Below are 13,835 nucleotides of genomic sequence, written 5' to 3' on the forward strand. Positions count from 1 at the left end.
TTTCTTCTGAATCATCCTTTTTCTCATTACATATATTCTCTCAGGAAAAAAGAAAAGTAGCCAATCAAGAATGTTCATCTTATTATAAGAGGGAAAAATACAATTGACAATAAAGGATGTGTTCATTCCAAGGTTTCCTTTCTCCCCACCCTCCTTCCTTTTCCTTACTCCTCTCCTACTTCCCTTCCTCCTTCCCTTTCTCCCTCTCGTATCTTTTCCTTTCTTTCTTGTGAGAATCTTGCTGTTAGGACAGGACCTGTTAGAACAAGGGCATGTCTAAAACAGCTTTCTTCTCTTTCCCCTTTGCCCCCCACCTCCCATGACTTGATGGGCATCTTTAAAGGTTTGTGTGGTAAACAGTGCCCTCTGCTGGAAAGTAACCGCTGTTTATGGCAGAAATCAGTTCGTAATTTGCAAAAAGAAAAGTTCACACTTGTTCTACTATGTTGCAATCTGTAGGATATTTTATTTTGAAAAGCTCCAAATACAATGCATAAAATACTGTTAAGTGCTCCATAAAATATTCAATGTTTACAAAGATCCATTTAAAAGCTTTATAAACAAAGCCAGGTCCCAGTGGCTCATGCTTATAATCCTAGCTTTTCAGAAGCCTGAGACCTGAGGATTGAGGTTTGAAGCCAGCTAGGCAGAAAAGTTTGTGAGACTCTTATCTCCAATTAACCAGCAAAAAGCCAGAGGTAGGGGCATGGCTCAATTGATAGAGCACCAGCCTTGCGTGAAAAAACCCAATTGAGGACCCGAGTTCAAACCCCAGTACCATCACACATACACATGCGCGCGCGCACACACACACACACACACACACACACACACACAGAGCTTTCAAAATGAGAACCAATGAATTCAATTTACACTTTAGACTGTTTAATAGAGGTATCTGTTGTACATGTGGTTTTAACCTAAACACAACATTTCTGGAAACAACCTGAGTCAGAAATGAAATATGAATGGAAGAGATTTGAATTCACACAAATATTTCTCCTCAGACCATTAGCAATGGTTTCAAGTAATGGTACGGCCACAAGTTCAGGGCTCGGGCCCAGGACAGGAATGAGGGAAAACTCCATGTTGGTCAAAGGCTCTGCTGAAGTCATAGGTCTGCACCTGGGGGCCCTTGGTCAGAGTGAGCTTCCTCAGACAGCCCCGGAATGAGGCCCGGCTGCTCAGGCAATTTTGCTTGACATTAGCTGTTGGAGAAAGAAGAGATGAACCTTGCTGGATTTGGTTGAAATTTTAGAAGAAACAAAAGTAATCTCAATGGGTCATCTATCAAAAACAGAATGTTTTCTATACAGGTGGTTTTAGTGAAGAACAGAATTCATAGAACATTTTTAACATATAATTTTAAGGCCTAGTCATGGTTTCTTAGGTCAGACAACAGATGTTTATTATCTGTAACAATTTCTTGGAACATCTGTAACTCATCCTTCTGATACAAAATTGCAATGTGCAGAATTGTCCCGTTTGGCCTTTAAAATGATCCTCAACTTTGGGAGTTATCTGAGGTGAGTGACCTTAATAGATCATCAAGCTTGCTTTTCCTCAGATCCAGGGTTCTCACTGATTAACTGGTGGGTAGATTATTTTAATGTTCTTAGGAATTTTCAATTAAGAGTGTTTGGAATAGCTTTTCTAAAATGACAAAAGATCTGTCACCAAACCATGCATCTTTCCGGATCCCCATTCTAGGTTCTCCTGAGCTAAGGGCTCCGCAGGGACCCCGCCTACAAGTTGATCCACAGGGCAGGCTCCATACGCACCTGGGTAGCCACCCACGTAAATGGGGTTGTGGGTGTCTGCAGAGGTGGACTGGGTGTGAGGACTTTCTGCACCAACAGCTTCCCCATCGACAATCAGCATGATTCGGTGCTTGCTTTTGTTGGCCTGAAGCATGTGCCATTTCCCATCACAGAGAGTCCTGCCAGCTTTCGGTTTGTAGGTGGCTGTAATCCTTCCCGCACCATTGTTGACATGAAACAACAGCTGAATAAAGCAATGGTGTTGGTGAGCAATAGTGTTCCCAGTCTTGGGGAAGAGAAGCTCCTAGCAGTGTGTTAGGAAGGAGGGCTGGCTAGGAGGAACAAATGCTAGGTATAAAATAGCCTTCAAAAGGATCCAGACACTATGTCCTCCCCTTACAAATTCAGAAATGGTGATGCCTGCCAGGTGCCTAATCCTAGCTACTCAAAAGAGTAGATCTGACGGACTCTGGCTCAAAACCACTCTGGACAGATAAAATTATGAAACTCATATCTTCAGCTAGCTAGCAAGCCAGAAGTGGAGATGTAGCCCAAGTGGTAGAGTGCCAACCTTCAGTAAAAGAGCCAAGCAAGAGTGTGAAGCCCTGAGTTCAAACCCTAGTACTGACACAAAAAGAAAAACTTGAAAACAAAATGGCGATTTGTCACCTGCTAGTAACAGGACTTGTCAGCTGCAGGACACTTCTGGGAGTGAGTAGGCCGACTGTGCTGTCAGCAGATGGCAGCTACAGAGGAATCTTCATCAAGTGCCTTCTGACAAACCAGATGCTCTATCACAGTGAGTGATTAACAAAGCCCTATGCTCTGCAAATGGCAGAGGTGAACGTGTTACCTGGCACCCCCCCCAAAACTCACAAACTGAAGTCCTAATTCTCAGTGTCCCTCAGAATGGGGCTTTCAAGAGATGATTAAATCAAAATGATGTCATTGAGTAAGACCCTAAAACAATATGACAGTGTCCTGATAGGAATTAAGAGACAGATCCACAGAGATAGGATAATGTGAAGCCACTGGCAGAAGATGGCCATATACAAACCAAGGGGAGAGAAGACACTAGCCTCTTGGCAGACAGAGTCCTCCCTCCAACACAGAGGCCACCCACTGTCTGGGACTTTGTGCTGCTTGCCCAAGCTGCCCAAGGCTAAAAGGAAGACCTTCAGTGTATTGTTGGAAGATTCTTAGGCTAACTTTCAAACTGTAAGTACTTTTTGGAAGTACACTGTGACAAATAATAATGGCTATTACAAACCCTAAGTAAACCACCAAACTTAGAAGCAAAATATACAATGTAACAAAAAAGTACATTTTTGTAGCCATTGTGCTACTGATAAATGTTTCTAGATGTCACATAAAAATTTTCAAAAAGACACCCTACAAATGTATGAATTTTGAATGAAGGGTCTTGTAATTTCTATCCAAATACTCTACCATTGGAGCCACATCCCCAATCACTTTTAATTTTAGTGATTTTTCAGACAGGATCTTGAGGTTTATTTTCCTGGGCCCTCCTTGGACTTTAACCCTCCTCTCTCTTCCTCTGAAACATCTAGATTTATAGGCATGGGCCATGGTACCTGTTCCTCAAAATTCTTTTAATATATAAATGAGGAATGCTGGGTGTAATTCATAACATGGAAATGAAACAATATGACAGTTTTATTTCAACATGAAGTAAGAGTCAGACAGAAGGTGAAGAGTAAGAAGTCACACATGAGTTTCCTAGATCCTCCCTACCCCTACTTTAAACACCAATGAGGACTCAGTAGTCATTACCAACAACTAAATGAGCCTGGAGCAGTCCAAAGCACAGAGATATATATTCTTTGTTTTCCAGGAGAAACATTCTAACACCTTACACAAACACCAGCTACTCTCTGCAAAATGCAGCCAGGCAGAGAGAGGACCCAAAGGACCATGACTTCCAGCTCTCTGTGGCATAAGTGTGGTATGGCAGAAACTCCCAAGGTCTCCAGTGCCCCTGGGGAACACGGCTGATGGCTGAAAACAAAGAGGCAGAAACGCCCCAAACAACAGGCAGCAGAATCCAGGTCCCCAAGGGACCTTTGCCAAATGCACTGGAAGCAGATGCCATGGTGCGGCAATGCTGAGCCCCAGGCTACACTACTGACCACAGCTGCCGCCACCTGAAGATAAGAAGCAGGAGCCATGTTGAGAGTGCTGCTGGGGAAAGAGCTGCAGAAAAGAGAAGGGCAGCCAGATTCCTGCACGTTTCCAGGTGCCCTCACAGAGTGGACAGGATGAGCACTGAGGACAACTCTGGAGGAGACAAGGGGTAAAGCTAAAGAGATGTAAGTACAGTGCACTGTTAAGCTCGTTTTGTTCCCAACCTAAGAGGAACAGGGGTGGCTGGGAAAAGCAGAAGAGTTAGTTATTGTGGGGGAAAAACTATACTACTATTTTTACATCAAAAAAGAAATATTAGACTACAGTCTGCCCCTCCCAGGAAGTGACACTCTACAATAAGTAACTTAACTGTTGAGCAGAGTATAGTAGTTCACACCTATTAATACTAGCTACTTGGAAGGCAGATATTAGGAGGTTCAAAGCCAAATCTGGGGAAAAGTTGGACAGGGCCCATCTCAACGAATAAGCTGAACAGGGTGGTATATACCTGCCATCCCAACTACATGGGAAGTGAAAATATGAGGATCACAGTCCAGGCTAGCCCTGGAAGAAAGCAAGACTTTATCTAAAAAATAACAAAAGCAGAAAGGGCTAGGGCATGACTCAAGTGGTAGAATGATTGGAAAAAACATAGACCTACAAGAAATCTTGCTGAGTGTAAACACCAAGCTTAAGAGAACAATTGCTGCAAGGCGTTGGTGGGTTCCATCCATAATCCTAGTTACTCAGGAGTCTGAGATCTGAGGACCGAAGTTCAGCGGGAGCCTGGGCAGGAAAGTCCATGAGACTCCTTTCTCTAAATAAGCCAGAAATGGAGATGTGGCTCAAGTAGTAGAACACTAGCCTTGAACACAAAAGCTTGAGGACAGCACCCAGGCCCTGTCTCCAAGCCCCAGCACACACACACAAAGAACAATTGCTGCATAAACTCATTCATGTTACTCTGGTGAAATAAATGCAGATGCAGACCAGCTCCATGGCTCTTTGAGTTAGAAGTGCAGTGTTGAGGCTGCAGTTACAAGTGAAAGCTGGGTCTGGCGCTCGTGGCTCACGCCTGTAATCCTAGCTACTCAAGAGGTTGAGATCTGAGGATCGCGGCTCAAAGCCAGTCCGGGCAGGAAAGTCCATAAGACTCTTAATTCCAATTAACCACCAGAAAACCAGAAGTGGAGCTGTGGCTCAAAGTGGTAGAGCACTAACCTTGAGCAGAGAGGCTCTGAGACAGTGCCCAAGCCCTGAGTTCAAGCCCCACATCTGACCAAAAAATGAGAAAAAAAAAGAAAAAGAAAAGGAAACTGGGAGGGAACTGTGGTGATAGTACAATTAAGTGTTGTAATAGTGGTGATGATGTAGTGTATATCAACACCACACACATGCATGTGAATATACACACAACACACACACACATACACTGAGTATAAATGAACAAACTGTACTTTGCACAGTTGTCTATGGCGTAGATTTAATGTGATCCTAGAGGTTTTGTGAAGCTCACCACTTGAAAGCCAGGGGCAGGGAACCTAGAGACCTCTCTGTGTTTCATTGGAACTCTTTTTTTCATTTTTAATTTTTATACCAGTATTTAGACTTGACCTCAGGGCTCCTGCTCTTGCTTGACTTTTTTGCTCCAGGCTGGTGCCTGGAGTCATATCTCCTCTTTTGGAGGAGGTATATTAGTTAATTGCTAGTTAATGGAAGAGTCTCATGGGATTTTCTGCTTGGATCTCAGTATCCTGAGTGGCTAGAACTGCAGCTACTATACCTAATTAACCTGACCCTTCCAATGAAAAGTCTACTGTTAAAAGGAACAGGACATCAGATGGGCAGCATACTGCTGACAAGGTAAGGGGAAAAAAAGAAGTCTTGTATTGGAGCTGTCATTTCATGTAATTCAAATGTATAAAAAGGTTATTTCCAAAATAGCTCTTTAGGATTATCTGTTGCTAAAACTAAGCTGTGAGTCGAGTGCAGAATGGGAAACGTAGGTCCTGGCATTTTTGCTGTGCTTGACTGCTCCATGTCTGACTCCAGCGAGTGGGGTCCAGGTGGGTAAAGCCTCACCTTGCCATCTACAATCTCCAGGCCGATGGCATCCACCTTCGCACTGCTGATCCCCAGGAGAACGCCATTCTCGGAAGCAGTACGGAACTCGAATGTGATGTTTAAATCTGATCGGACTCTGTAGCCTTCTTCAACTGAAACACACACAGGCAGTGACGCTGAGTTAGGGGTGAGTCCCACCGGGCCCAGGATGGCTGGGCCTGCTGGGTATTTGGGGACTAAATCAGAGTTCAAACTTGGATCTAGCTCTTCCTCTGCATCCAAGCTCCCTCCCCGAAGCAAGTCACTCCTGCCTTCTAGATCCTGTGTGTAGAAGGGTGGGGGAAGTCTTTTTCTCATGGAGCTGAGATTGATCTGTACCACCATTCTTCATCATGCAGGAATACTCTATCTTCCCAGTGCCCATGGGCTTGATATATCATTGTCTACTGTAAGCCAAAGTGCACACCAAATGTCTTAAAAGTAGGAATTGAATTGAATGGTTTTTTTATTCAGGTGATAAGAAAGCTGCTAAGTGAACTGGGGATATTAATCATCCCAGACAGTTGTTACTAGAGAAAGCCTTTTTTAATGTGGACGGTGAAAGTGCTTTATATAAATTGAGGACAAATACAGAGGAAGAAGCCAGCAGTCCATGTCTGCCCTCTGCCAGGAGTCATACCAGTCCTGGTAAGAGAAAGCCTTCAGAAGGCCTCCCAGTGAGCACCAGGTCTGAGAAGGCTTTGCTTGAACAGTCAGAAAGCCAGGAAGAATGGGTAAGGATCTTCCTTCAGCTTTCCAGCTGGATCTTGCCTTACCATCTCCTTGGATCTACATCATCTTAGAGCAGAGGGCCTTTATTTTTTGAGACCTACTGAGATATGCACACATACCAAGAGCTGCATAGCCACTTCCTTCAAAGAAAGTCCCTTCCTGGGCCACCTCATGGCACCTGCCCACTGCAAAGGCAGACTCCGGGTTCTCCTTGTCCAGAGGCTTGCCATTAACGGTCACTTCCCCGATGCAGGCAGGAATGCTGTGGGTGATCTAAACCACAGGACATGGGAAAACAGGTGGTGGTCATTATGGGGAGGTAAAAGCATCAAAGTTGTTTCAACAAACCACGTAACACTATCACCTTGCAGATCCTAAAATTTTATTGCTGTAATACCTCACAAGAGTAGCTTAGAGCTACTCTTTGAGTATCTTTGCTAATAATGGATTTTACTGTTTTAGTGAAACGCTGAATGATTGCTAGTCCACTGGACTTGACTAAATTGTTTAGGAGCTAAGTGGCCTTTTGAAAGGTGACTGGGGATGTTTGTGAGCTGTCAGGAAAATGTTCTAAGGAGATGCTCTGACACCTGACCTCTGAACATCTATATCTTACAGGTAAGCCCAGGCTCAAGCTCATCTTATTGTGCCAGTACTGGAGGGCTTGAACTCAGGACCTGAGCATTGTCCTTTAGCTTTTTTACTTAAGGCTGGCACTCTAAAACTTGAGCCACAGCTCCACGTCTGACTTTTTGCCAGTTAACTGGAGATAAGAGTCCCATGGATTTTTCCTGCATAGGCTGGCTCTGAATTATGATCCTCAGATCTCCGCCTCTGGAATAGCTAGAATTACAGGCATGAGTGTCCAGTGCTTCACTCAAGCAAGGTGACTTAAACAGGAGCTATGCATCTCTGCAGAGTGAGCCCAAGTCTAACACTGGTCCATCTTGAAGGCTCTCTTACGTTCCCAATGTTCCTGGCTCTGTACTGAGCAGGGAGGCCTCCCAGGCGCAGCTTTCCTTCCACATCCAGCATGGTCCCATCTCCCACAATGCTCACTGCAGGGGCCTCCTGGCCATCCACCGTCAAGAAGCCTTTTCTCTTAGAGTACTCGGTCTTGACCTACAACAGAAAATATCCAGATTTGTTTTTGTATGTTTGCACTGGTTCTGGGACTTGAACTCAGGGCCTTGCATTCTTGCCTGGCTTTTTTGCTGATGCTCTACCATTTAAGCTGCAGCTCCACTTTCACCTTTTTGGTGGAATTGGAGATAACGGTCTGATAGACTTTCCTGCTCAAGCAGGAAATTGTGATACTTAAATCTGAGCCTCTTGAGTAGCTAGTATTACAGGCATGAGCCACTGGTGCTAGGCTACCACATCTAGAATTTGTAAGCAACCTGAGAAAACCCTTACAGATGTACAAGTATTCTGAGTAGCTATAACAGCCTGAGCAACTCCCTGAGGGATAGCTTTGATTCATGCATATTTGGCATTGGGAGCAGGCTGAGAAGTGGAGGTATGCTGTAAACCAGAGTGTGTTCTCAAGTCTTGGTTGTTGGAAAGCAATTAGCATGATGGCTGGCTTGACTCTTTTATATCATAGGTAGGCTTTATGTCCTTTTGTCAAGTTGAAAACATTTATAGAACCTTCCATTCATTCTGTCAATGGTTGCTGAGTATGCTTGGCACTGAGCAAGGCCCTGGAACATTTCAAAGAAGAACATAAAAGAGCCCTGCCTCAAAAGAACTCGCATCCTCTCAGGAAGACACCAGATACAAAGGAGCTGGACTCTGAGAGCCACAGCTTTCCTTCCAGGAAGTGGACTGATCTCCAGAGATGGAAGGAACAACGCACAGACAGGTGACCACAGCCTCCTGAGAACATACCGTGTGCCACTTGCCATCATTGAGCAGCGCAGGGTGAGAGACCCTGGTTCGGCCTTTGCCAAGGTCAAACATGAAATGGAGGCGGCCAGCATGGATTTGCAGTGTGGCATAGTCTGCTTGGTTCTGATGAGCCAGGTGGTAGATGAGACCACTAGAGGCAAACGTTCGGATGCTCAGCTGAACCAGGAGCCTGAGAAAGAATGAAAGCTCATTACCAAAACACCAGAAAAGCAGCCTTCAGTGTTTATAAAGTAACCTCCAAGAGCGAACCCGAATGTGGTTCTCTCCATAGTGAGTGTGTGGAGGGTCCTACTCTCACCACACCTCAGGTCATTCAGCAGTGAAAACTTTCCAGGGACTCTTGGACCATACTTACCTCTTTCTCACAGCTGACTGGTTGAAAGGCAACACCAAATGGCTGCTCTGTGAGAGGCCAAACTGGTGAGCACCAGAAACGTAGCCTGAAGTTACGTCCGCCGCACACTGGCTCTGTAAGAGAATCACAGGACACCCAGTCACCTGCCCCAAGACCACACTAACTAACAGATGCATTCTTCCACAAAGAAAGCATCCGGGAAGCCATTGTGGCAGAGCAGCAGCAGCCACCAGTGTGCACAGTGGTGCAGTGTGTTGGTGCACAGTGAATGATGCTTTGCTGCTAAGCTTTTTTCTCTCCAAGAGAGTGTTGAGAGCCTCTGCCTGTCACCTTCATCCCACTGGAGTTCACCTTCATTTTACAGGAGTAACTTTCATCAGGCAGAAGGGAAAAGGCCTGGCTTTCCCCCACCTTCTGGGAATAGCTCCGAGGAGCCACAGCACAGGCATCGGGAGAGGGAAGTGCCCACAGAAGATAGGTCTTAGGAGACCTCCAACTTGACACCTTTAAGTCCCAAGGACAAGAGGACGATGAAGACGAGAAGAGTGGGTCTGTGTAGGCTTCTCAGAGTGCAAAGCAAAGGGAGGCTCAGACTGACAGTGTTGTGGCAAGGAGTGGTAGATAGGATGAAAAACAAATTGTCCTGAACTCAAATACAGGTCCTGCTTAGAAGATGCTGCTTTTGGGTGAACAGGCTACTTCAAAACAGAAAGCAGAAGCCAGAGGGGGACAAAGAACAATGGATGAGTCTCCCTGAATAAATCCAGTCATTTTTCTTGAGCAATAATGATGCGGACAATGGCTTCTACTCAGTATTTATGTGATGCTTTTCTACCTTCCTGTGAAGAAGAGCAGAGCCAGGGAAAGAGGGAGATGGTTCTCAGAGCTTACTCATAGTGATACCACACAGCCTCTCCTTTTGCAGGCCAGAAGGCTCAGGGTCCTGCGTGGGTTGACCTATCACAGCTTTGGGGGAAGTTGACATGATGTCTCATTAGGTGGAAAAACTTTTTTCATTTTTCTTCCCCTATGGTTTGTATCTCTGCTCTAAGCCATTCTCTCAGCAGTCACCTTGGCAGTCCTCTTGGAATTCAGGAAGGACAAGGACTGATAAGGCTACCATGACAAAGGACCAAAAGTACTCCTAAGAAACAATACCATTTCCTCAGGATAGACCATCCACCACCAGGCAAAGACAGAAAAGCTGACTTTTCTAGGGAAGTGTATACCTTTCCATCTTGTGAGAATTGTTTTTCTGAAATAGGTGGCTTGGCCTGATTGTGTTCTGGTTACATTTTATTCCTGCTATACTTTAAGAAAATCCTCTTACAAGCTCATTTTAGTTATATCCTGCTCCGTTTAATTAAGACACCATGTTCTTGTTAATTAAGCTACATGGTAGCAGACTGTGAACCTGAGCTTGGCCAATCCCAGCAGAGGGGCAGGGCCTGCTTCATTGGGGATAGAAGGGGGCAGCCCACCTGTTCCAAGTGCTTGCTGAATTTAGGCTGATGGCTCACCCTTCTGCAGAAGTAAACTCTGCCTTGTCAAGTTCCTTTTGAGTTGGTGTCATTCCTACACAACACCTCCAGCATCCTGAGATATTGCTAACAGTGTGATGATTTGTTTGTTCTAACTGGTGATGACTGTGATAACTTCTCTGGAACCCATTCAGAGACCAAGATTGAAGTATTAAGACTTTAATAATTAGAAATCTCTCTCTTTCTCCCCTCCATCCAGTTCTTTGCCTCTTATAAAACAAAAAGCTCAGTTCTGTACCCTGAAAATGGTTGGCAATGTACTGAAGTGCTGTCTTCTGTGGCTGCCATGAAATAATCTCTCTGATCTTTACCATGTGTTCTTTATTTTGTATATAGGGACAAGTGGCCAGACTCAATTAGTAGAGCTCCCAGAGTTTGGGTCTGAATCAAGGCTCCAGTTTCAACACCATAAAAGGAAGCCATACTTACAGGTTGTGGTAAAGTTGGGGGCTCTGGTGGGACCTCATTATCCTCTCCATGAAGGGCTGACCTGGGCCTTTCTATAAGCAAGCAGGTGCCCAGGTTTGCTGTCTCATAGTCCTTTGCACGGGTGAAATCCACAAGTCTGTAAATAAGCAAGAAAAAGTTTTCCATAGGAACTCATGTATATGAACACTATGCAATTAGTATTCATTAAAAGTCATTCATATACTACTTTTAAAGTACCTAAGCCAAACAGCCTTCATAGTAAGAGTCATGTATATCTACCATTTTGTATCTTTTGTTTATTCTGCTCAAAATGACTGCCAGCCCTGTAGGCCAGGCCCACGTAGGTGACCTGGCCATTCTTAGCAGATGGTAGGCTTCCTGCTGTCCCCTCCTCTGGTAGGCTTGGCTAGGCTGCCACAGGATGATGTCCATTTCCCATAGCAATGCCCAGTGACCTTCATTAAACACTGACCTCTGTGCTGTTATGTTTTATGGGGTTTAAACTGGGGTTTAAACTCAGGATCTCACATTTGCTTGGCTTGCTTGATTAGTTGGTGCTCTATCACTTAAACCATACCTACAGCCCTGCTTTTGGCTAGTTATTTTGGAGGTGTCATCTTAGACTGCTGAGGTAGACTTTGAACCATGATCTTCTTAGTCTCAACCTTTTCAACAGCTAGGATTATAAGCATGAGTAACCAAGAATCATGAGCTGTACTTGTCCTTTATTCTGTGGTTCTAACACAGTTTCTTATCCAGTGTGCCCACTGGCATTTACCCAGGACATTACTAATGAGCTGAAGGTGCCTGCTCACTCAATGAATAAAGGAGCAGCCAACTGGCTAAGTGAATACATGACTTGCAAACAACAAAATCCAGGCTTAGATGTGGTCATTCATTCCACCTTTTATTTTTGCCTATTTCAGAGACTCCTAAGAAGGAATTCTATGGGGAAAGATATTGTAGCTGTGAGAGACTGTTCTCCAGGTCAGCTGGCTGAGGCTTTCTCCTGATCCGGAGCCCACTTTCTGAACCCTGGATCAGATGTTGGCCAGCCTTCTCTCAGCAGCCTGCCAAGGCTAAGAGTGAATGAGAAGGGTTGGACAGCCCACCAGCATGTGCTAATTCCTTCTTATTCTACACTCCATAGTAATGTTTTAGGAGGGGTTATTGAAGCTGCCAGTAGCCCATTAGGATTACTTCAAAAAAGTGCACTTAATATAGCAATCTATATGTATTTTTGAAATGCAGGGCAGAAATGTATTTTAACTTCTATCTATGCATGGCAGAAATGTATTTTAACTTCTATCTATCTTTAACTTCTATCTATCTACTTACCTACCCAACTAGTATAGGAATTTGAATTCAGGGCCTCAAGCTTCTAGGTAGGTACTCCATCATTTGACCATGCCCCAAGCTCTTTTTTGATTCAGTTATTTCTGAGGTAGAGACTTGCATTTTTGCCAGGAGCTGGTCTCAGATTGTGATCCTCCTAAACTATGCCTCCTACCTTGTTGGGATCACAGGAATGAGCCGCCACACCCAGCTGATCTATTTGTTGGCTCATAGCTCTAATGTTCAATAATTCTTTTAATAAGGTAAAAGATTTGTCCATCATTCTATTACAACAAAATTTATTTGGGGAGACTTTGATGATAGAACAATGGAATTCACTGTTGTTCTTGTTTTTTAAGAACGTAGAGAAATACACTGCAGGTTCATGTGGGAAGGCTAGAAAGCATGTGAAGAGCCTGGTTATACTTACTCCAGATCAAAAACCAGGTTTTTGATACAGCCATGGAATGAGCGCCGCATTTTGAATACGGATGTATCCTCGCCCTCAGGAAGGCCTCCTACGTACATGTGTGACATATTCAGTGTCCTGTTTTCTACTAGGGAGCCCAGCCGGATTTCTACTGGGTTGTTCTCATCTAATTGCACAGTGATAATTCTGAAAGACCGAAGGAAGAAATAAAATCATTTAGTTATAATTAAAATATAATAAAGAATGAAATGCTATTAAATATCATTGAATTTGATTTCACTATAGAGAATATATGTATATGTGCAATACATATGTATATAATATATGTTGTGCATCTATACTATATATTTTGTATATATGATATGCATATATAGTATATATACATGTTGCATATACATGTATGTGTATATGTATGTATGCAACATGTATATAAAATCTACATATATACATATATTGTGTATATACATACATATTGTGTATACAGTTTATATATACACATACAATATATCTTGTATCCTTTATGTATACAATGTACGCATATATGCAAAATGTATATGTATGTAAACTCTATATTTATAATTTTCCATTGAAATAATCCAATAGAAAGACAATTTATATAAAGCCCCAGTAAGAAACAGAGTAACGCTTACTCAGTGTAGTATTAAGCTTGCAGTATTAAACACCTTCCTACCAAGCAGATAACATTGACTCCCAAGGAAGTATTCTAGCAACTTGCTAGAATTATCTTAAGAAGTTAAGAACTATGATTGCTATGCTGCTATTCTGATTATCTCATGATTGCTATGCTGCTATTCTGATTATCTCATGATTGCGATGCTGTTATTCCGATTGTGCCAGCCACTGTGCTGCGCAAGGCATCCTCAGGGCTCCTGCTGGAGAAATACCTCCGATTCCGAACCAAGGAGATAGAGTGTTCTTCCCCGTCGTCCAGCGAGCCCCTGGGCGCGTGCAGCAGGGCCTTCCTCAGGCTGCCTCCATTCCCAAGGCTGATGTGTACTTCAACGTGGCCTTCATTTAGCAGGATGGCATAGAAGGGCTGGGGAGGTGGCAGAGATGTTCCCACGCAAAACACA

The 13,835-nt window shown here is 43.9% G+C and overlaps 1 protein-coding gene across 1 annotated transcript in view; it reads right to left on the minus strand.

Moving 5' to 3' along the window:
* Positions 1 to 848: 848 nt before the first annotated feature.
* Lama1 (laminin, alpha 1) overlaps positions 849 to 13,835 on the minus strand; it is a 132,882-nt gene continuing 119,895 nt past the window's right edge. The window contains exons 54-63 of the mRNA XM_013027136.1: positions 13,647 to 13,798; positions 12,742 to 12,927; positions 10,977 to 11,112; positions 9,007 to 9,119; positions 8,631 to 8,820; positions 7,704 to 7,862; positions 6,860 to 7,013; positions 5,988 to 6,121; positions 1,782 to 2,004; positions 849 to 1,208 (exon numbers count right to left, since the gene is read on the minus strand). Coding sequence (XP_012882590.1) covers positions 1,048 to 1,208; positions 1,782 to 2,004; positions 5,988 to 6,121; positions 6,860 to 7,013; positions 7,704 to 7,862; positions 8,631 to 8,820; positions 9,007 to 9,119; positions 10,977 to 11,112; positions 12,742 to 12,927; positions 13,647 to 13,798 — 1,608 coding nt within the window. The 3' untranslated portion in view covers positions 849 to 1,047. The remainder of the gene's footprint in view (positions 1,209 to 1,781; positions 2,005 to 5,987; positions 6,122 to 6,859; positions 7,014 to 7,703; positions 7,863 to 8,630; positions 8,821 to 9,006; positions 9,120 to 10,976; positions 11,113 to 12,741; positions 12,928 to 13,646; positions 13,799 to 13,835) is intronic.

The sequence above is a fragment of the Dipodomys ordii genome, unplaced genomic scaffold (assembly GCF_000151885.1).
Source record: "Dipodomys ordii isolate 6190 unplaced genomic scaffold, Dord_2.0 Scaffold100, whole genome shotgun sequence".
Taxonomy (NCBI): domain Eukaryota; kingdom Metazoa; phylum Chordata; class Mammalia; order Rodentia; family Heteromyidae; genus Dipodomys; species Dipodomys ordii.